The following is a 25,326-nucleotide window of genomic DNA, read 5'->3' as shown; positions in this document are numbered from 1 at the left end:
CGAGTGCAATGTGGGGTGATATCTTCTATGACTGACTTGGCACTATTGATGCCCTTACGATCCAGTCTTCGGGAGCAGGTTGTTGCAGAGAACACATCATGGATATTATTCCTAAATTGGTTTACCACTATTTAAAGTGCCGATTCTTCTTCAGGACAAAGGAAATCCGAAGAGAATTACAAGCTCGTAAATCCGCCAAGTCATCTCGCAAACTCTCGAAAGTAGCAGGCAACTAATCATTCATATGGTGAGTAATTTAATTAATTTATAAGCACGTAAAATATCTTTCAACTCTGGTTTTATTTAACATTTTGTAGAGTTTTCTGTCCCTGAATTCGCAACTTGTTAAATACTGAACTTATCGCTTTCATAGCGTTTCAGATCCCATTATATTTTCTGTTACAAACGTTCATAATAGTATTAACTGAGAGAAGGCTATTAATTATGAATAAGGGACTATGCAGGTATTCCTAAAGTTACGAATAGACTGGTTAAATGGTAGAAATTTGCTTTTAAAAAGGACTATGTTTAGCATAACAAGAACTGTGAACTTCCTCCAAGTCAGGAGCCTAGCGATAGAAGCGCTGCTTTGCGGAGGACCCGTGTAAACTCGCTGAGTGCGTACACTATTCCTTCTATTCGTCCTGGTTTTACTAATTAGAGTTTCCTCCTCCGCTTCTTCTGCCATTGGGACTTACTGCTCTTCTGCCTTCAAAACCATTGGTATCCTCTTCTGGGTTGCTTCTTAGTCTGGATCTTCACCTTTGGCCAATCCGGCAAGGGAAACCCTACCAGTAGCTATGTACCGGCGACATAGCCCAAAGGATCATCAGATCACACAAGCACTCCCACCAACTGCAAGGTCATGCAACCCCTAGGGAGTGATATATATACTGAGTAGTTGAAAAAAAATGAGAAAAACCTTCAAATCGTAAATTGACTTCAATCTTTTCTGAGTTCGGTATCATTTTCAGTATTGAAATTACTTTTTCCAAAACTAAGATTAGCTTTTTCGAAATTAAGTTTATTTTTTCTGAATATGAATGAACCATTTCCGAAATTGAAGTTGAAAATGTATAGATTTGATGAATAAATACGGCACTTGTGTTAAGAAGGAGACTGCACTGGAAATCGTGAAAATTTTCCAAAAAATGTTTATTGGCTATTTCACTTTTTTGGAATGTATATTTTCATACCCCAAATGGATTTAGTTTAATTCTGATTACAAATATATTGTTTTTAAATAAAGATTGTAAGGGGGCGTGGCATTTTAAGAGCTGTCAAAATTATTTTTTCATCAAAGAATTCCTTTTTACAAATTTCTGATTACAAATCTAGTAACTTTTTGTTCTAAAGTTGACTCCCTGAAGTTACTAGATGAATGTAGTAGAGGAGAATTTTGATAGATATGTTACATAAATATTCATTTTACTTTCAAATGCATTTTTCCGTAAGTTTATTTTTCTTGATTCAACACAAACTTTTTATGCCAAATTATTATCAGTTTATAATTTTTCTTTATTAATACACTAATGTTTGTGGAAATTGCAACACCAAGAAGGATACATTTGATTGAAATGAAATTGATACCACAAATTAGGTACATGACAATACACAAATTACAGAATTACAGAACTATACCTGATCTGTGACCGTGAGATTTCAGTATGATGTGAAGACTCCATGCTCTGCAATCATATTCTTTAAGCGTCGTGGCATGGAATCAAAGAGGGCCTGAATATGTTCCTGAGGAATCTCCCTCCACGCAGTTTGTATGCAAGTCCACAAAGCGTCAAGAGTGGGTGCTGAAGGACCATATCCCAGACATGTTCGATGGGCAACATGTCTGGCGAACGTGCATGCCAGGGAAGCAGTGATACCTGTCGTTCTTCGAAGAAGGCTTGCACAATTCTCGCCACATGTGACCGGGGATTGTCCTGTTGAAATATGGCATTAGGCGTTTTTCCGCTATGTTGCTCAACAATGCAGGCTCTCAGATTACGTTCATCATGGTAGCATCTAACATGTATGCAGCCATCATTGTAGGACAAGTTGAAGCGGGACTTGTCCGAAAACACTACATTTTTCCACTCGGCATACCAGTGACGGCATTCATGTGCCCATTGCAGTCTGAGGCGTTGGTGGTTTCTGGACAATGGAAGCCGACGTAACGACATGTGATCCACTAGTCCAGCCCTCAAAATACAGCGACGAACCATTGACGCAGATAGGTCCACACCCATTGCAGTACTCCAATGTCGACTCAACACTGTGGATGAAGCTGTACAGTCCGTCATGGCCATGCGGACAAGATGGCGGTCATTCCGTGCTGTGGTCACATTACGTCGTCCAGTACCCACTCGTCTCTGCTTACGACCCTCTTCTAGCCACTGGTTCCACACACGCATCACTGTTGTAGCAGCATGCCCTGTACGAGCTGAAATGCCACGGTATGACAAACCTGCTTCCTGGGGACCAACCATTCTGCCCAACTCACTCACTTGCAGATATTGCGTCTTTCCACATTGACGAGGCATACCTGTACTAGCTTTCACGTTTTCACTTCGTTTGGAAGCTCTGCACTGACTGAGCAAGGCATAACACTGACCTTGCTGTGACACAAGAGACGTCACTCTTGGGCCTATATGTACGCCACCTCTGTGAAAACATAATGAATTATTGGTGGTACACTGTTCTACACATCTCCCGAGTTTGGAGTCATTCAGGTCATTCTTTCTGGGTGTTGCACTTTTCACAAACAGTAGTCTAATTTTGCTGAATAAACAAAATCTCAGAATTAAAATTCTTTGTTGGTTTGTGATTCCTTTCTTTGCCAGAAAGTCTGCATTTTCATTTTCTTCCAATCCACAGTGTGAAGGTACCCATTATAAAAAGAACTTTTTTGGTCTGTTTTTGTAGAAACTTAATTTTAGAACAGATTGCTCTTACACTGTTGTTTTTTGAAATTAAAATGAAACAATAGCTTGAATTGCAGATTTTGAATCACAAAATATGGCTACTTTGTTAGAAGTATTCAATCTGTCAATTAATTGTTGTATGCCGGTACTAATAGCTTCTAATTTACCATTGTATTGTGTAGTGTTTTCTCCTAGTCAGAATTGTAACCAGCAGACAGCACTAGGTATTGCTCTGATCTCCTTAGGGGTTGCAATTGAACTAGATCTTGAGCTGAATTTTTTTTTCACATTGGACACAGTTTACTAAACACCAGGTATAACATTTTTAACTATTAATCATCATTATAATAGAATTAACGAATGTTTGTACTTCTGACAGTTGTGTGTGGAGTCGCAGGGAGGAGTGCGCTGTTGCTGCAATGCAGTGAGAGACGGACGGGACAGCGGATTTCAAATTCAGAACTACATCCTATCTAATGTTACATTCAATTAGGCTCGAATTCTAATTTCTAATGCAGACATCTTGAATCCAAAATTGTTTTTAGAGCTTTCTGACTAAAAGACATTGTCGCAAAATTGAAAGTAGTAGAAGTTCACGGAACTACACGTAACAAATTCTGATCGACACATTACTAATACCACTACTGCCACTATCATACCACCACTTTTAATAATAATAATAATAATAATAATAATAATAATAAGAAGAAGAAGAAGAAGAAGAAGAATAACAACAACAATTGTAATATTAACCTTCTGAGGACTAGGTAAATTTTGTTACATAAACAAATTATGTGCTGTTATTATTTGAAATAATAATTATTTTTGTTCCTTTTTAAAGTCATTTATTCACAGAGGGCTAAATAATTATATACCGAAATAAATGAATTCGTAAACAAGTAATATGGATTTAAATGTGTATTTGCAGGAACAAAACCACACTTCAAATTTTGACTGTTTGCGAGCAAGACAGAGAGCCTCAACAATGAACGAATAAAGTTAAAATGTGCGACATATTTAATATTTAAATAACACTGTTGTAAAACAGGTACACGAACATTGATAATCTACAACACATTTCAATACCAAAAATATAAAAAGTAAAAAGTGGTGTGGAAGACTTCATGTACTTTCTAACAAAAAAAAATGAATTGTCTTACTTTTAACAATTGAAATATGAATACATCAAGAAACTCTGACACATTAAAAATATCATTTAAACTGTAAAAACTAAATAAACACTAATAGGTCTAACACATGACACACATACACACACTTATAACTCCCTACACCAATTACTATGAAACACTGAGATAAAAAGGCAGAATATTAAACGATAAAACTAACAACAATGAACAATGAAATGCCATCACAGAAAACCGACTCACAAACCACATGCATATATTTTGTTGAACTGGCAACGCTTCACATGCTTGTTGAAGGTTGGTGGCGGCAGGGTGAGAGGGGAACGGACTGTGATTGGGCGTTGCTATGGCAACGTGCCCACTCATAATGTTAACTGTCAGAAGTACAAACATTCGTTAATTATAGTATAGTACAACAATAATGAGATCATGAAACACTTTTAATCTTTTAAATGTCACTTGAAAGGATTGAAGTGAAACTTTATGAACCTAAAATAGCTGTAGATTTCTTTTCCTCTCGCTGTACTTAGTGTACAATTTTTTTAGTTACTGTAATCAACGATCATCCAGGACGATGCAGTGTTTTGCATGTTAAGTTACACGTATATGTACCAGATAAGCAACCCCTGAAACCTCCCGGCTATGGCCCTACTCCTAGTGTAAGGTAAAGGCAAAAAAATCACAATACCTACTCCAATATTATTTTGTTGCAGAGGTTCACCTGGGTAATGTGTAATAATAATAATAATAATTATTATTATTATTATTATTATTATAATAATATGTCTTCTGATTTCCAGGCTGGCTGATCACTTAGAAAGTTGTAATACATTTTCGCTAAAGAAAATCAAATTTCTAGTTTTGGATGAAGCAGACAGGTTGCTAGGAGGAGGATTCGTTGAACAGGTACTGTAAACATACAAGTGACATTGGTTCTTGTGAAGATACTAAGTGATAAATTATGGCTATAGGTTTACAAATGCAATTCATCCTACATCTAATATGAGAAAAAATAAAAAGATACATTCAGATTTGCAGACATCACTGTGCAAAAAAATGGGACAATACATTATTGAGATAAAGAAGTTCTGAAATATAAAATTAAACATTTAATAATATTACAATAGCTCAGTTGGAAAGAGTGCTCAGCACACAGAGCTGAGAGATCCTGGGTTTGACTCCCGGTGCTGGAACAAATTTTTCTCAAATTATGAGGTATATACATGTTGACTACTAACACAAAATAGTATTCATGATTATTCAATGAGGATGGCGAGACCTCATATATATGAATAAAGGGTACATATCGATGTTAACAGTATTCAAAAACGTTGTTAAAATATGGCCATAAAGTAATTTAAATATGCGCTCCTGCATATATGACTTACATGTCTAAAATGCAGGAAGTAGGCCATTGAAGATATAATGAGGAGAGTTCGACCGGCACCATGGATCATGTCCTGGCATAGCTCAGTTGAAAAGAGCGCTCAGCGCGCAGAGCTGAGAGGTCCCGGTTTCGATTCCCGATGCCAGAAAGAATTTTTCTTAAATTATGAGGTAAATATTGCAAAACATTAAATATTTAACAATATTACAAAACTTCTGAGCTTAGCAATGAGGATGCAGCTTTTATCTTGCTGGGTAAATCAATATTTCCTTTTTAAGAAAATCCTTTTTCACTTTAAATCCTCTGGTTATGAAGATAAATACTACTAATAATATTATAGAGCATGGAAGGGAACACAGATTCCGTTTCAGTTATGATTTGTAGAAGTATGATGAACAAAAAAGTAGAACAACATTTTGTTGGATACTTTGGATACCTTCGCACATTGGACTATTTGGCAATGAAATGACAGATCAACTTGCCAAAAAAAGGCACTAAAACTCATACAATAATCCACTCCAAATCAAACCTCTGCAGAAAGATTGAAGAAATCAAGAAAGCATTTCAAATGGAAAACGCACAAGAAAATATTACAGCTGCTGGAGGGAAGTCATGGGAAAAAATTTATGAACTATCAACAGAAGTAAAATATAAAGGCCGCAAGAAAGCTGTAGCAAAATTTAGGTTGATGTCAGGACACGACTGCCTGGCTTACCACCTACACTGGATAGGCATATACCAATCTAACAGATGTGTTTTGTGCAACAACCCTGACCAAATCATGGACAAACAATACCTTCTGTTCTGCCCAGCCCTAAATCCAACTACACAACTGACCTGAGGATCTTGTTAGCTTTAGAGAGAAAATGAGTTGATCGTCAATTCTCGCCATTGGAAAGTAGTAGTAGTAGTCGTGGTGGTGGTGGTGGTGGTGGTGGTGGTGGTGGTGGTGGTGGTGGTGGTGGATTTAAATAATACCATTAAGTGTTAAAATTTGTGATTGCAGTTTCCATCAAATTATTAAAAAACGTTCCAATTTTCTTTAAGAATAGTGTAGAGTAAGCTATTTAATTCATTCATAGTTTTCTGCCCAATGGCGGATCTTTCACTACAAACCCAGCATTCTTCAATCTCTCCTATTTTCTGCCTTCCTCTTAGTCTCCACATACAATCCTTCTTATCTTAATGTTGTCTATCATCTGATATCTTCTTCCAAACTTGTCTCCTGCTCACCATTCCTTTCAGTGCATCCTTCAGAAGGCAGTTTCTCTTAGCCTGTGACCAGCCATTTAGTAAGCTATGTTTTAGTAATTGTTTAGTCTTAAAAACTACAGGTTCCATTTAATTGTGTAAAAATGAATCAACTGTAAGGCCGGGTGCACACAGAATCAGACGCGGCGCGACGCTACGTTTTGCTTTATGACGCCTCGCGACAGCTTAAAACTGTCTGCTCGCGACAACTGATTTGCTGGCTGTGGGATTGAAAAACTGGCCTAGGCTAGAAAATGGCGTCAATAATAGAGGACTGTCTATATGAAAAATTCTATTGTATTTGCTTATTATTTCCTAAGGACGCAAGCTCCTAAAAATCTATACGATTGAAAGAGTCTTAAAATTAGAATGTACTGCACAAACGTCATTTTTCATGTTTATGACTACCTCACGACTCACAATAAAGAAAAATAATATATTAAATCAATAATGAGTGAGAGTATAGACCAGAGAATTAGGCTTACTACAAATTACATTGGTCAACAGTCATTTTGCGCCAGACATAAAACTAACAAATTCTTACTAATTTCGACCTCCTGAATTAAAAAATAACAAGCAAAATGTTCCATCACTTCGGGTTTTCGAGATGCACAATGTAATTAATTTTCTATGCATTTTATTTAAAAAATCACCGTATTTCGTGTGTAACTATTTTGTTTTACAAATGTGAAGACCCATTATGTGAAAACAATATTAGTATAAGTAGGGCACCATGTTAGAAGCACTTGTAGAAAGGGAAATTATTTTATTGCCCTTCTAAGAGTCTATTTCGAGGGAGTGAAACAGGTTCGCGGTATAAATTCACTTGAGTTTACCTGATTTTACTTGAGATGTGCATTTCTTTCACGGTGAGCTTTAATTACATTATTGTAGTTTATATTTTGCAATATATTACCATGTCAAAACCACTTCTAGAAGCGGAAATTGTTTCATTGCCCTTTTCGTTTCCATTTGGAGGGGAAGAAACAGGTTCGCCGTATGAAAACGCTTCAGTTTACCAGGATATTTCTGTGGTGTTAGTATTCTATGTAAGACGTGTATTTCTTTAAAATGTGCTTTAATAATAATATTCAAAGTACGAATGGTTTATATGTGGGGATTTGAAGGTTGTAGCATTGTTTTTTGGAATGCAATTAGGCTACATAACATTTTTCTGCTTTCTGTACGAATTGGACAGTCGCGCTCGAGATATTTTATTTTTATTTTATTTTATTGGGTTATTTTATGACGCTGTATCAATATCTAGGTTATTTAGCATCTGAATGAAATGAAGGTGATAATGCCGGTGAAATGAGTCCGGGGTCCAGCACCAAAAGTTATCCAGCATTTGCTCGTATTGGGTTGAGGGAAAACCCCGGAAAAAACCTCAACCAGGTAACGTGCCCCGACCGGGATTCGGACCCGGGCCACCTGGTTTCGCGGCCAGACGCGCTGACCGTTACTCCACAGGTGTGGACTCGCGCTGGAGATAAGCATTATAAAATAAAACGAAAATCACTAGAGCCAAGGAAGAAAAATATTATACATCAACCCCTTGTACCTCAAAGCGAAGTAATTTTACCCCTTTTACACAATAAGTTATGGTTAATGAAGAATTTTGTTAAAGGGATAAATTATAAAACTGAAGGATTTTAAAATATCCAGGAAAAATTTCCTGCTATTAATAATCCGTGACACTACACCCCGTGAAGAGCCCAGACCGACCAGCCGGCTGCTGGCCTCACGTCCACATGCCAAAACAGAGGTGGACGATCATCCAACTAGAATGGAGGTATCGTGTGGTTAGCACGATGATCCCCCCAGTCGTTATATCTGGCTTTCGCAACCTGATTTCGCTACTTATCGTAGCTCCCCAAGTGCATCACGATCTAGGTGGGCACCAGTCCCATACACTAGCCGAAATGTCATGAGAAAATCTCTTCCCCCATGAGGACTCGGACCAGCGCGCATTCCTTAACATTTCCTGCTATTAGTGATTCAAAAATAAAAGAGGGAGTTCTCAATGGACCACAAATTAGAGAAATAATGAAGGACAATCACTTCGAATCTTTGCTGGAAGGAAAAGAGACAGCCATCTGGATTGCATTGAAGGAGGTTGAATTAATTTTCTGGATAACTGTAGAAGTGAGAACTATGAAGAACTAGTGAAAAATTTACTGTTAGCGTATTAAACTAGGGGTTGTAAAATTTTCCTGAAAATTCACTTCCTTCACTCACATCTTGACTTTTTTTCCCGAGAATTGTGCGATTTCAGTGATGAACATGATGAGCGCTTCCATGAAGACATTTTAACTAAGGAAAAAAGATACCAAAGACAATGGAGTACCAATATGCTAGCAGACTATTGTTGGACTTTAGCTCGTGATGTACCTGATACCCAGTGTAAAAGAAAATGCAGAAAAAGAAAGCTGTAAACTTCTGATCAGTGAATATTTAGCTTTATTGTCATTATATAAAACAATATTTTGAATAGATATAAATTCCAAAATTTCTCAAAAACCGTAACCAACAACTGTTTTTATTGTCATATTCGTATTCAGGAGGCTCAAATTATATAGAAAACATATATCACATGCCTAGCACAAAAAAAAAAAAATTAACATTTGTTACACAGTGTTATTATTATAAATTATTATTCACCTGGTGCTTTCATCTTATTTGCAATTTTTCACATATTTTCAGAAACCACATTATTCTCGTGATATTGTTTCAAAGATTGTACAGAACATATCTTTCCTGTACTAAATCAACTAATTTATCCGCATCGAGCTCCATTATGAATAATGTGCACTACACAACAATAGTATTTTTTGTAGATAATGAAAGCATGCAATCATAGCCACTACTAATGCATGCGCAGTACACTGCAGCTATCAGACAGTCTCCTCGTGACGAAGTTCAAGCAGTCATTCGATGTTGTCTCTTCGTGTTGCCTTGTGTCTCCTAGCGACCGTCGCGCCGCGTCTGATTCTGTGTGCATCGCATCATAGGAAATCAATGGGAGACAAGTACCACGAGACAAAATGTCGCGTCGCGTCTGATTCTGTGTGCATCGCATCATAAGAAATCAATGGGAGACAAGTACCACGAGACAAAATGTCGCGCCGCGTCTGATTCTGTGTGCACCACATCATAAGAAATCAATGGGAGACAAGTACCACGAGACAAAATGTCGCGTCGCGTCTGATTCTGTGTGCACCCGGCCTAATAATACTGCAGTGGAAAGTCAAAAATGCTGCAGCTGAGGTACCTCAGGTAGAACTGCATCATCCTTCTGCAAGTCAATAAAGTGAAGGAACACCTATTATTATTTATGTTCTACAGTGTTGTTACATGTTGCATTTAATTTTCTCGAAAAACTTCAAATTCTTAATAGATTACCGATTGTATTGTATCAAAAACATTCTTTAATAACATTTGCTCGTAATGACCTTATAAATAACTCCTGTGAAACAATGTAATAAGTATATCCTGTATATGAAATAATAACTTACTGTACATACACAGGCTGGCACAATGGTTAGATTAAGTAGAAATGAGAACTGAAATGCTCATTAACACAGAGATTCGAAGTGTAATGCTGTATAATGTTTCATTATTCTTTCGGGGTATGGATGAATATTTTTATTTACTTTGTATTATTATATTACCATTGGATCTGAATGCTGTGGATTTTAAACCCAATTAAAAGCTGGAATTTTAAGGGTGACCAAAAAACCATAACTTACTTTGGAAGAGAAACAAACATAGTTCTATGTTGTAAATTTGTGGCTTACAAGGGACTCCATGTAACAATGCTTGCTGCAAAATCTATCATCCATATACTGTATGGGATTTAGTGAAGAACATGGGAGGAATGATACTAAGATAGTAGGAAAGAAGAATAAAGTGCGTAAGATATGCTGATGTTATCAGAAGAGGAGAAGATACTAAGAAAGAAGGTAAACTTGCGAATTCTAAATGAGTCAAGTGAACAGCTTCAAATACTTGGGGTGTACTATAAGCACATAAGTAGTAATAAGCTGGTGCCAGGAAGTCAAAAGGAGGATAGCAATGGCCAAGGAAGCTTTTAATAGAAAAATGAGCATCTTCTGCAGATCTGGAAAAACTAAGGAAGAGACAGTGAAGTGCTTTGTGTGGAGTGGCATTGTATAGAGCAGAAACATGGTCATTACGATGAAGTGAAGAGAAGCAACTAGAAGCATTTGAAATGTGGATATGGAGAAGAATGGAATGTGTGAAATGGACAGACAGAATAAGAACAAAGCTGTATTGGAAAGAGTGAGTGAAGAAAGAATGATGCTGAAACTGATCAGGAAGAGAAAAAGGAATTGGCTGGGTTACTGGCTGAGAAGAAACTGCCTATGGAAGGATGCACTGCAAGGAATTGTGAATGGGAGAAGAATTTGGAGCAGGAAAAGATATCAGATGATAGACGACATTAAGATATATGGATCATATGCAGAGACTAAGAGGAAGGCAGAAAATAGGAAAGAGAGAATGCTGGGTTTGCAGTAAAAGACCTGCTTTTTGGCAGAACACTATGAATGACAGAATACATACTGCATGATTCATGTCAAAATTAATTTTTGCTATATACTGTTACTATGCCCATTCTCTATCATTAGAGCTGACAAGTTCTGCATTAAAATATTGCTATTTCAGAACTGGAAATTTTTACATTGCTAATAGCTGAGACCAGAACATTTTCAAGAAAATGAACATATATGGAGCATTAGAAACTGACCAACAAACTTTCAAGATTAAAATTGTTTAAAATAGGAATGTTATTATAAGATTATAAGAATGTTATTATAATGTATTAATTTCAGCAGGTGATTCAGGAAACCATTTTGCGTTTTAATCAGCATTTATTTATTTTTCAACAGCTGAAGACCATTTTCGAAGCGCTACCTAAAACCAAGCAGAATTTGTTGTTTAGTGCAACAATCACGGACACATTAGAGAAAGTGAAGGAAATAACAGTCAACAAGGTAAAACTCTCTCTGTTGAATTCATTTGTTATTTATTATGCTTTGTATTATAAAAAGAAAACCATTGACAGAATGGGGGGGAGGCAACAATTGCTGTGGAAACATAAATAGTTATTATCATTACTGCCACCGTGGCTGAGTGCTAAAGTTCTGACTTAAAAGTTGGGGCCTGGGTTCATATCTTGCTGTACTCTAAATGTATAACTTGTGTTAGGCAAGCCCTGGTTAGTCCAGGCAACACAGGGGTTTCCTCTGGGTACTCTGGTTTCCCTGTGACATCCTAACAATTCTCCATCAATATCATTATCATCATCATCATCATCATTTATCACGAGTGTAATGTGGAACCTCCATTTGTGGTGCACTCTGCATAGTCTCTTGCAAACTAGGTGGTCTATGCTTCTCGACATTACTGACATCTATGAGCTGATTGTGAAGTCTGGGCAATGAAAAGCAAATTAAGGATTTTGCCCCAGCCCATTTATACACTTAATGAATTTCTGTAGATCCTTCCTTCAGTTTCTTTTATACAGAGGATCAGCAACTAATTAGGATATGTTTATCATTCTGAGCAGGTTGAAAGGTCAAAGAAAATTTCCCTTTGTAATACTGTGTGATCAGCCTTTGATATATGTTCAAAACGTAACACTCGTCCATTTAAGGTTACTAAAATAGGGGTCCATTATTGCTGAATAAGTCATGGCAACTGTGTATCGGTATATCAGCCAATAAAGCTGCAGTAATGGAAATTCACTGTATGCGTTTGAAGGTCACTGAAATGTGCTTCGCAATGCTAGTACCAAATGGGGGCAGGGCATAGGAGCCAATAGACAGGGGGCAATCGAAAGGTGCGTAAATAGAAATAATTGTTTTATTATATACGAAAGGAAACAAAGTACATTACTCACAGCTAACACCTTTCAAAATAGTCACCTAAGGCTTCCAGACATCTTTGCCAACAACAGAAAAGGTGTTGAATACGGCTGCATTTGGATTGCGAGATACAGAGGAGGCAAACACAGCAGGATCTCGAAAGCCCTTGTTAGTGAAGTTCTCATGGATCCTGTAATATCAAAATATGCAAATTGTTGTATGCGATCCAACAAGGTCCTTGATTGAGAAATCAATATCCAGGTCCGCCATACCACTGCTGCATACACTATCATGGAGTGTAAAACAGCACAATAGATTTGATAAAGGATTTTCAGTAGTAGCCTTTTTGATACGATATTCCACATGATATTTCCAATTCACTTAGGCATTAAACATTATTCCTAAATGTTTAACTGGTTTGTTTAAAACTAAGTCCTTACGAAATATACCTTTGGTATATTTGCTAGTTTTTTGTTCTTCATAAACAGAACAATTTCGGATTTATTAGGATTTACTCTTAATCCCTGCCTCACACACCAAGCCTTCACACTGTTCAAAGCGTCCTTTAGAAGCTCAAACAGCATGCTGACATGCTGTCCAAGAGTTAATATAACTAAGTCATCAGTGTGGGCCTGATTATAAAACTCCTCCCCATTAAGATTATCTATGAGTTCGTCTATTACTAGACGCCACATTAAAGATGATAAGATGCCTCCTTGAGGGCATCGTCTTGTGACAGACATAATTATTAAGCTGTCATTAAGAGATGCTTTAATAATTCGCTGAGAGAGTAACATTCTTATTTACCTATTTAAGGTGTTTTTGATATCTCCTCTCTACAGTTTGACATACTGTATGGTGTCGAAGGATGTATTATCAAGTGCTCCTTTGATGTCCAGAAAAACCCCCACAACACTGTAATCTTGGTTAACTGCTCCTCCAATCCTTGACACAAGGTGATGGAGGGTAGCATCAATGGCTTTTCCTGTTTGAAAGGCACATTATCTGTGATGGAGTGGATGCACTTTCAAGGCACTTCTTTTGTCGATCAATTTTTCCACTAAATTTAACATAAAAGACAATAAGCTAATCAGTTGATAGGTTTTAGCTTGGGTAAAGAAGAGACTGAATAAATAATGGCAATATCAGGAGCACTCTAAATATAGAAAATTAATAACAAAAACACACAAAAAGATGGAAAAAATAAGGTTACCAAAAACAGTGTTGACTAAAGTTTAAAAAAAGTCACCAAGGGGATGGATAAACCAAACTTAGAGAAACCTAAAGGAACAGGAATATATTTGAGAAAAAATATACAAAGGAAAAGCAATATTAAAAGATAGATGAAATGAGAGGGAGACAATTGGAGGCATGTTTGGAATCAATCTTCTGAAAGGAGGACACAGAATTTTGGAGTCTAAAGCCTCTTTTCTTACTGTTTATATTAGAGGAGAAAAATTCGCTTTGGTGCCGGGGATCGAACAGGGGTCCTTGGTTCTACGTACCAAGTGCTCTAACCATTGAGCTATGCCAAAGTTCAATCCACAGCTCCAATCGAATCCCTCTCCTTAAGTGTTTTTTTTTTCTTTAGTGGCCTGACTCCAAGTTCGACATGTATGTTGACATTTATATTAAGTCAACTGCCATTATACAAGGAGCGCACTCAATTGAGTGACTTGGTGGCCGGGATTCCACAGTAATATGCACTGTTGGGCGAAGAATCTACGTAAAGATTAATTTTTTGTCCTACAAAATACATCTGTTATGGTAACAATTGATATTAGAGGAGAAAAATTCGCTCCGGTGCTGGGGATCGAACCCAGGTCCTTGGTTCTACGTACCAGCGCTCTAACCATTGAGCTGTGCCGAAGTTTTTCTCCTCTAATATCAATTGTTACCATAACAGATGTATTCTGTAGGACAGAAAATTAATCTTTACGTACTCTTTTCTTACCACTGCCATTTGGATTTAACAAGATTTCACTAGACGTATTGCTAAAGGTCAGTTGGGAAATAGTAGACACTTGTGCAGTGCCTTTCAAAAGGATGGGATCTTGGGTGTGCACTAAATCATCATCCTCCTGGAAAGCAGGAATGATAAGTTCCATTTCTGGACCCTCTGGAAAATGAACTACAGAGGACACCATGAGGTCGCCCTCTGCATTAAAAGAAGAAGGTGGTCCTTGCACTTATATTCACAGACTGAAGTCCCACAAGTACGGTGGAAATTGTGGCCACACCCACAGAGACTTCTGTGTAGGTGCAAGGGTAGATACTCTCATAGGTCCCCAGATATGTGAGAGGCACCATTAGGGATGCACTTCACCCATTTGCCATTCAGTCTTCAGCACTGCATACATAACACCTTGACTAGGGGTTGTTGGTACATGATCTCTGCTCAAGTATCGAAGCACAGCCCAGCTTCAGACAAGCTAGCACTAGCCCCCAGGTGTCCACCACCTGCCGAGTCATCTGGGAGCTGTCAGCCTCAGCCCTAGGTGTGTTGATTGTTGGGTGAATATTTAACTTCCTGTTCACTTCTATCAATAGTTAAAAACACTTTCATTTTATTTTTTTTATTTTTGTAGGTTATTTTACGTTGCTTTATCAACATCTTAGGTTATTTAGCATCTGAATGAGATGAAGGTGATAATGCCGGTGAAATGAGTCTGGGGTCCAACACCGAAAGTTACCCAGCATTTGCTCATATTAGGTTGAGGGAAAATCCCGGAAAAAACCTCAACCAGGTAACTTGTCCCAACCGGGAATCGAACCCGGCCACCTGGTTTCACAGCTAGAAGCGCTATCCGTTACTCCACAGGTGTGGACACTTTCATTTTAAGATTATTCATGTGAAAATAAGAGAATTGTAATTATATTAACAATTCCACGTTTGCTATTTCAACACTGGTCATTCTATTGAAAATAATTAGTGATATTTTAATTCAGTTGCTTAAAAATGCACAATAAACAAACTACTAAGTAGCTCTGACCATCTTAAGGGTGTGGCTTTTGTTTACAGTCACATTGTAAGCCCATCAGCTCCAGACCTGTCACCATATTGAGGGCATCATACCAGAAGGGCGTATCAATAAATCAATAAATTTTGCGTTATTGAAATATTTTAATGGACCCTATTTATGTTTGAAAACAAACGTTTGATAATTACAGTGGACATGAGAAAGAATCAAAGAAAGTATCGTGTTATGTAGACAAGGATAGAAATATTCATTACATATTTAAATTGCTCTAATCTAAATTTATAGTTTTGTTGATACACTCTTCTGGCATGATGCCCTCGATATGCTGGACACAATATCCGAGAGAGCAGAAGTTAGTTTCCATTCTGTTCCTCTTGTACTCTTTACAGACAGCAAGGTTTGTTTTATGACGCAATGAAATGTTATTGAATTTCAAATCACAGGTTTTCATGTGGGAAGAAAATTCAAAAATGGCAACAGTGGATGAACTTGAGCAGTACTACGTACTATGCCCTATGAGTGTGAAAGATAGTTATTTGGTGGAGACAGTGCGTACATTCAAAGAGAAGAATGAGAAAGGCTCTATTATGATTTTCACCGATACTTGCAAGTGAGTTACACAGAATCTTTCTATATTACCATAAGATGCCTACTTTTATAGATAGTTTCAAAACTATACTTCCATATCTTATAATGTTAAATTCCTCAAATTTGGGTAAACTTTTCTCAGAAGTTATAAAAGATACAAATGTAGAAAAAATTGGGCATATGTAACATACCTTTATGTATACAACCAAATTTAAAATTTCCTTGAGCAGTTGGCAAAAAAATAATTAATTGATAACATTTTTTGTATTAAGAATGACTGCAAATTATTTTTAATTTTTGCTGAAAATAGAAATAAACGTAATTTTTTTAACCTACTGTTTAGAATGTCATCACATTGATATTATATATTAATTTCAGCCTTATGGGTACAATACTTACTGAGAAGTGTACCAATGTCACAAAAAATAAGAAAGTGTAGAAAAATGGTATCAAAGTTTTCATATCTTGCAATTTTAAATTCCTCAATTTTGGGTGCACTTTTCTCAGAAGTGATAAAAGATACAAATATAGAAATAATAGGCCATATGTAACATACTTTTATGTATACAACCAGCTAAATAAATTTAAAATTCCACTGAGGGGTTGGCAAGGAAAAAATTTTTCATTGATATAATTTTTTGCATTAAGAATTACTACAATATTTTTGCTGAAGATAGGGCTAAAAGCTGAAAATTAGAATAAATAAAATCATATTATCATTTTACACATAAACTACCGAAAAACGATAAAAACCAAAATTCCCCCCCCCCTTTTTTTGTGTGTCAAAATTCAGTGTACACTCTCTCTTTAAATAGAGTTAAAATTATTATTGTAATAATTGTAATTGCAAGAAGTCTAAATTAAGTTATTTCAAGTGTCTAACGTTGTAAGCTATAAATATCTATAGTAAAAATATTTAGAATGAAGTTATTACTATATTGAAATCTCCGCTTCAGTATATAGAACATGGACGAAAACAATTTATTAGTTTACATTAAAAAAAAATAGAATCTAGGCATAATAAATTACAATGCAAACCAAAACACCTATGTGTAAATATCTCACATGCATGCTTTTGTGACATGCATTGTAAACTCTTGATACAACAAAAATCATAGTAGTATGCATTGTGGTTTATTAATACTGCTTTGTGTATTCTTTATGGTTTCTCTGCATTATTTACATGTTGGATACACAATTTTAAATAGCTTTTTTATAGACTGAAATACAGAAACAAAAGCTAAAAACATTTAGGTTTATCATATCAGATTTAAACAATTTTATTAATGTCAACAGTTTTCAAATATGTTTGCATGTAGTACTACAATCCTGATATTTGCATTATTTGATTTTAACTCAACAAAAAAAAAGTATAGGTGTATAAATTCATTAAGTACGAGGCACGTCCATAAAGTAACTTTCCCACTCGTCCCACAGCTAGCAAACCATATGTTGCGTGAAGTGACTGCGTGTACGTGATAGAGTAATGTCCTGACATGGCGCATGCGCTAGCAGAACTTTTCGAGTGCTCTCAGTAGCTTCGTTGCATTGGTTGAAGATGAACGCTCCTATTCCAGCTCCCGCCACATGTGAAGTGCAATCCGTGATAAATTTTTTTAATGCACAGGGCATAGCGCCGATTGAAATTTATCGTCAGCTGTGCCAGGTCTATGGGCCCAACGTCATGAGCAAGCAGATGGTGCATTGTTGCTGTAGACAATTTTCAGCAGGACGCCAAAATGTGCATGATGAGGAGCGCAGTGGGAGGCCAACCATCATCACAGATGACTTTGTGGAGCAATGCACCATCTGAATAATTTCAAGGAAAAATTGTTCCGGGGCTGGGTATAATGCACCATCGGCTTGCTCATGACGTTAGGCCCATAGACCTGGCACAGCAGACGATAAATTTCAATTGGCGCTATGCCCTATGCATTCAAAACTTTATCACTGATCGCACTTCACACATGGCGGGAGCTGGAATAGGAGTGTCCATCTTCAACCAATGCAACGAAGGTACTGAGAGCACTCGGGAAGTTCTGCTCGAGCATGTGTCATGCCAGGACATTACTGTGTCACGTACACGCAGTTGCTTCGCGCAACATATGGTTTGCTAGCTGTGGGATGAGTGGGAAAGTTACTTTATGGACGCGTCCTCGTAGAAATTTCTGAAAAGCATTATGAAATGATAGAAATTGAGTCTGTTCAAGTTCACCTTATTTCTTACAGTCTGTAATACTGTAGTAAAAGCATGCTTTCTTGTACTTGCTACATATTTGAATAACTACTACTTAGTTGCAGAATAATTAAGAATTTTGTGCCTGATCTATGAACAATTCTTCCAGGAACTGCCAGCTTTTGTCCATGATTCTTAACGAGGTTGGCTTTAATAATGTTGCACTACATGCAATGATACGTCAGAAAGAAAGACTGGCAGCTCTGGCTCGATTTAAATCAAATGTAGCAAGAATTCTTATCGCTACAGATGTTGCTAGCAGAGGTTGAGTATCTGTATTTGTATTTGTTTACATTCCATGGTATTCGTACATTGCTTCACAGTTAGAATATGGAACATGTCAAAAAAATCTTAATAGTACTACAAAGTCTTAATTAGTCACAGTCTAATTGAAATATAAACGTAAGAGTTTTACAATATACTAATACAACACAAGGGGTTAGTATCAATATTTAATACAAGATAGAAATATTCATGAAGCATTGTTGAATGTTGTAAATTCATGTACAGAATAGAAGGCGTGAGAAATTAAGTACTTCCTTAATTTGGCCCTAAATAATCTTATGTTTTGAGTTTGATTTTTTATATCCATAAGAAGGCTATTAAAAATTTTTACTGCCATATAATGCACTCATTTTTGATAGCACGATAGACTTGCTGATGGAAAATGAAAGTAACTGTTGAATTAGTTACAAAGTTTTCACAATTACATACGAGGAAGTTCATTAATGAAAATATATACTGACAAGTCTCATAGACACCATTTGTATTTTTTTTTTAAATGGTCCTACACAATTCCCTAGGTTTGTCACCTAGTATTATTTTAATTACTCTTTTTTTTTTTTTGTATAGGGAATATACTGTTACTATCTGTAGAATTTCCCAATAATATTATCCCAAAATTCATTAAAGAGTGGAAGTATCCAAGTAAAGGGCCATTCACAAAGCGTGTTGGTTTTGATATATCAAATTATGAACTTTATTTTTTCAAAATACTTTAAAAACTAGGACATAAACATGTTCAACTCACCTTCCCATTTCAGATATGGAAAATAATGTCGGACATATGACCCTCTCTACTGCGCTGGCATGCAAGAACTCTGTCCGTGAAATTCGCTATGACTGCCTGACAAATTTCCACTTGAATTTTGCTGACAACTCGTCAAATTTCCTGTTTAACTCGTGGATGTTTTGGGGCTTATTGACATATAGCAATGATTTAAGATTACCCCATAGAAAAAAATCGCATGGCATTAAATTATATGATCTTGGTGGCCATTGGTGGTCACCATTATGTGAAATGAGACGATCTGGGAACCGCTCATGGAGCAACTCAGTTGTTTTGCGGGCACAGTGACTGGTGGCACCATGGTGGTAATGGAGATCATATCAGAGAATTCACCATACTGAAGAACATCCTATGCCTAATTCATGGGATTAGCAAAGAACCGATTTCGTTGGACTAACAGTCACACTGTCACGAACCACATGTAAACTGCTCTATGGCTAGACACACAATGACGAAATGCGAGAAATTCAGACTGAAACAACAATCGGAATGTTTATGGATATGGAAATGAAATAAAACAATCTCGACAACCGACAAACTACAAAATACCATTAACTTAGAAAGCATGTTGGAAATATTCAGATTGTCAATTAATATAGATAAACACAATATAATATTTGTTACTCAGTCAAATGACAAATCAATGTAAAGTAATGACTTATATTATATGGTCATTAAGTTTTATATACATGAGCTACAAATTGCAAACGTTTTCGCCCATTCAGGCATCTTCAGGCATAATTATATACATATATCCTTCCGCGTTGGTTGCTCACACGAATACATACTTCCCCCGCGTCATACTAGCTACAGTTCCAACAGCAGCAGGTCGTCTCACGTCTACGTAAGTACGTCCATAATTTGTGTCTTCCAATTAGTTTTTCAAATTCTTCAAAATTTTTATTTATTTATTATTTTATTACAGATAACTGCTTCAAACATAAGATGTTTTAATAGGGATCTATACAGTTGCCACGTTCAAACGACGTGAGTACTTTTAATTATCCAATCCGATTACACTTTCACATTTGATAATTTCCTTTTCTATTTCGTATTTATTTATATATTTCAGACATAATTCATCACTCATTGGACTCTACTGAACAAGAGTTTCACAGAATATTATGAAGTTTAATTACAACACTACGTGGTTTTTAACATATTGTTTTATAGTGGTCTATACAGTTGCCACGTTCAAACGACGTGAGTACTTTTACTTATCCAATCCAATTCCGATTACACTTTTACGTTTGATAATTTCCTATTTCTATTTCGTATTTATTTATATATTTCAGACATAATTCATCACTTATTGGACTCTACTGAACAAGAGTTCCACACAATATTATGAAGTTCAATTACAACACTGCGTGGTTTTTAACATTATTTTAATTTATGACTTGTAATATTACATTTTAATTATGGAGATGGTTTTGTACACCATTAATCTTAAACAGTTTATCTACCACCAATGTAATAGCTACATAGTTTGATATTGAGATATTGTATAATTATGCCTGAAGATGCCTGAATGGGCGAAAACGTTTGCAATTTGTAGCTCATGTATATAAAACTTAATGACCATATAATATAAGGCATTATTTTACATTGATTTGTCATTTGACTGAGTAACAAATATTATATTGTGTTTATCTATAAAAAATACCAAGCGATTCAAAACCGGTGCACTTTTTGAACAACTCTTTATATTGTTTTTATGGTATCAAGGTATCTGTTAAGTGTTGTGCATATTTCAAGCATTTGTATTATGTCAAGCACACTGCATTAACTGCATTCCACATTCTTGACTCAGAATAGGTACCTGGTAAATTTATTCATGTGTTAGTTGTGAGGTTGACTTCTGCTGGTTTTAGGTTTGGACATACCATCTGTTGAGCTGGTAATAAATCACACCATTCCCAACATCCCAAAAGATTACATCCATCGAGTGGGTCGAACAGCCCGAGCTGGTCGAGGTGGAATGGCAATATCACTCATCACTCCACATGACATAAAACTGTTACATGCAATTGAGGAGGCCATAAACACAAAATTGAAGAAGTACACTATTCAAGGTGAGTGAATCGTAATTTCGTTAAGCAGCATATTATTTGAAAATCTAGAGAATAATTCACTAATTGTTACTTCAATTCATTTGTACCTGGCCATGATACTATGATTATGCAACAGTTTTCTGCACAACGCCATAAGATAATCTAAAGTCAGATGCAGTATGGCGCAAAATTTATTAATCTGTGCTCTTGAAAAAGTTCCTATTTTCACTGCCATATTCAAAGGTATGACAACATTTGGAAACATTTTGTCGTGACTTATTGCTATACTGATGGATCTTGGCTTGTACTACTTTTTTTTTTTTGTGTGTGTGTGTGTGTGTGTGTGCGTGCGTGCGTGCGTGCGTGCGTGCGCGCTCAGAAAATATATATCTTCATGCATTCTGGCAAGAGACTTTTTCAAGTGACCTGCCATTCTGAACTGCACTGCACATACCACACCTCATCACTGGAGCTCTCTAGCTGCACTTAAGCTGTCAGTTTGATTACAATGTTAATTACGGTAACGTATTTTCTCGCACTTTTTTCCCAAAATATACAAGTATTCGAAATGAAGTTGGGAACATTGTCTGATTTTCTCCTGTGCAATTCCTAATGCATTATCTTGCCTTGCAGGTATTTGAATTATTAAAATTGTTAAATGGTGTTTGGTTTAGCAGTACATGTGTCAGAATCAAGTTCAAGTGTGATAAATGCATAGCTTGTGCATCTTATATTTTCAGTTCTGAAAATGAGTACCACTGAAGGTGTGAGATTCCGAATCTTTACTTGCAGCGAAAAACTTAAAATTATCAAAGATGCTGGGTAACATGGAAATTGTGCTACAGCCCATAAAGTTGCATCTGAGACTGGAGGATCCTGTTCCAGGATAAAATTTATCATTAACTGAACTGTTTTGTTTTTCATTGTTTTTAATATCTCGTGAATACATTTGTTGGAAGTTTTAGTTTTGTAATTTCTGATTTTTTTTTTTTCCTTTCAAAACTGAGGTGCGCGGCTTATTCGAGAAAATACGGTAATAGGACATATAATCTTCTATCTGATCATCCCTCGTAATTTACGTTTTCTGGGATTAATCATAGAGAACCAAGATATAAGTATTAACATCCATAAGTTGAGTGTTTCAATCCCTTTTAAATCCATAGGCGTTTGACAAGGAATTCCAAAGAATTTTATATTTCACTCCATCCAGTAATTCAGGACACTGGAATAGGATGTGTGAGTAGATAGGATAATTAGTGATACCTGTGACTTTCTCTTTACTTGTTTGTTTTGTGCAAATCACTTCATTTATCATCCAGTAACTGCCAATATGAAAATGTCTTGTCATGCAACAGGTTGCTTACCTAACTGAATCAGTGATCATATCTTCTGACTCTCTCGTTCTCACATTTTTCAGATAAAGAAGTAATGAAGATTTTCACACAGGTATCTGTAACAAAGCGAGAGGCGGAAATCAAGTTGGATGAAACTGACTTCTATGAAAAGAAGATGATCAATAAAAGAAAAAATCGTATATTGGAGGAAAAAGATCTCGATGAAGAGGAGGAGGAGGAGAAGGAGAAGGAAAAGGAAAAGCTAAAAAAGAGGAAAAAGAAAGTTAAAACGAGATGGCTGATACAAAGTGAAATGAAATAAGACTGTGATTATTGAGAAAGGGAGAAGTAGGAAGTATTTTATATTGCCGATAATTTATTGTGAAATGAATGCATTATGTGAATAAAAATTTTTATAAAGATAAATGTTTTTCCTTGGCATTTCTTGAAATCTATGTTGTATATATTATATCCTGAGGAACTACTTACAAATAATTGCACAAAATTTAATGCATATGAAGGGTACACAGAAAGAACATGCTAAGTCATTTTTCTTACATTTTTCAGGGGAGTATTTAACTTTGACATTATAAATTTACATCTCATTTAGTTTCATTTACCATTTTACAATGCAGGTTTTTTTGCCATTTTGGTTTACTAGAAAGATAGTTCACTTTATGAGCTAGCAGATGGGACCAAAAAACAAAAAGTGACTTAGCATGTTTTTCCGTGCACCCTTCAAATGTTAATTTGTGTACACTACGATATTTCTTTAGCTCACAAGCAAACATTCTGATGGAGGCAGATATAAAATTAAATTTTTTTTCTTCCACCATGTTAATTATGTCAAAAGAAGTGCTTATACAAATTTTTGCCACTCAACCGCAATTACAAGGGCCATAGAAAAATAAGTTCGCCAGGGGCCGTTAACAGAAAAAAAAACACAATTTCATTGGAAAAATTTATTGGAACAGACACAGTAATTTTTTAGCTATTTTTCAACATATTCCCCACTGGAATTGAGATATCTGTCATATCGTGGGATCGACAGAGGTGTGCAGATGGCTGTCAAACGCTGGTTTCAATGCTAGGCGGCTGACTTCTATGACACAAGGATACAAAAATTGATCCCATGGTATGAGAAATGTCTCAATTCCAGTGGGGGATATGTTGACAAATAGCACAATTGCTGTATCTGTTTCAATAAATTTTTCCATGCAATTGTGCTTTTTTCTATAAACGGCCCCAAGGGAAATCATTTCTGGATGGCCTCGTAATTGCGGTCGAGTAGCCAAAATTTGTATAAGCACTTTTTTGACATTATTAACATTCGATGAAAGAGTAATGGAACGGAGAAAAATTCTCTCCAGCACCGGGATTTGAACCCAGGTTTTCAGCTCTACGTGCTGATGCTTTATCCACTAAGCCACACCGGATTCCATCCCGGTGCCTGACAGAATCGTCTCAGTTTAAGTTTAACTCTTGGGTCGGATCCCGGCCAACTAGTCACTCATAACGAGTGCACCTCAGCACATGTGTGGACATTATGTTCATAGACATCTATGACGTAGTGCGGCCACTAGAGGGAACCCAAGAGTTGGAACTTAAACTGAGACAATTCTGTCCGGCACCGGGATGGGTATCCGGTGTGGCTTAGTGGATAAAGCATCAGCACGTAGAGCTGAAAACGTGGGTTCAAATTCCAGTGCTGGAGAGAATTTTTCTCCGTTCCATTACTCTTTCATTGTATGATGACGCAGAATATCTGCATGGAAATATATGTACTTTGGTACATTAAAATAATATATATTATTAACATTGTGGAAGAAAAAAAATTAACTATTTTATCTGCCCCCATCAGAATATTTGCTTGTCAGAAAAACATTGTCCCTTAATTGTGTAAATGAAAATTGGAACATGCTCTTACCTTACTTATTTGAAGTGAAATTCCATATGGCAATTCTTGCCGTGGCGTTGTGGTCTAAGACATCCTGTTTAGGACCCACATTACTAAATGCGCGCTGGTTCAAGTCCTAATGGGGAAGAAATTTTCTCATGAAATTCCAGCCAGTGTATGGGACCGATGCCCATTCAACATTGTGATGAACTTGGAGAGCTGCGATAGGTAGCTCATACTTCTGAAATCAGAGTTGCTAAACTACACAAACTACCGTTTGAATTTATGCTGCATCCTCCTACTTACCAGTTCTCGTACCCTCAGACTTCTTTTCCAAAAGTTCAAAACTCACTTGACTGGAAAGATATTTTCGTCAAATTAAGAGGTTATCGAAACAGAAGGCTTTTTTACAGACCTCGAGGAATCTGTGTACAAGGAGGGTACAGCAGCATTACAGCACTAGTGGACCAAGTGTGTGAATCTCGGGAAGAATATGTTGAAAGAGAAAGATTGTTTCAGAATAATCCTAGTTTAATTTCTACGTCAGGCTGTGAACTTTTCAAACAACCCTCGTATTA

At 36.4% G+C, this 25,326-nt stretch overlaps 1 protein-coding gene across 3 annotated transcripts in view; it reads left to right on the top strand.

Annotated features, from left to right (window-relative positions):
• Dbp45A (putative ATP-dependent RNA helicase Dbp45A) overlaps positions 1-23,281 on the top strand; it is a 36,865-nt gene extending 13,584 nt beyond the window's left edge. For 2 of the 3 annotated variants that reach the window (XM_069820741.1, XM_069820739.1), the window contains exons 4-9: positions 4,864-4,969; positions 11,612-11,716; positions 16,014-16,180; positions 18,504-18,658; positions 21,338-21,538; positions 22,935-23,281. In XM_069820741.1, the coding sequence (XP_069676842.1) occupies positions 4,864-4,969; positions 11,612-11,716; positions 16,014-16,180; positions 18,504-18,658; positions 21,338-21,538; positions 22,935-23,173 (973 nt within the window). In that variant the 3' untranslated portion in view covers positions 23,174-23,281. Of the gene's footprint in view, positions 1-4,863; positions 4,970-11,611; positions 11,717-16,013; positions 16,181-18,503; positions 18,659-21,337; positions 21,539-21,896; positions 22,038-22,934 lie in introns of all 3 variants that reach the window. The other variant, XR_011331262.1, reaches the window with a different exon arrangement.
• Positions 23,282-25,326: the final 2,045 nt, after the last annotated feature.

This window comes from Periplaneta americana, chromosome 3, assembly GCF_040183065.1.
Source record: "Periplaneta americana isolate PAMFEO1 chromosome 3, P.americana_PAMFEO1_priV1, whole genome shotgun sequence".
Taxonomy (NCBI): Eukaryota; Metazoa; Arthropoda; class Insecta; order Blattodea; family Blattidae; genus Periplaneta; species Periplaneta americana.
This window is presented reverse-complemented; position numbering and strand designations above follow the sequence as displayed.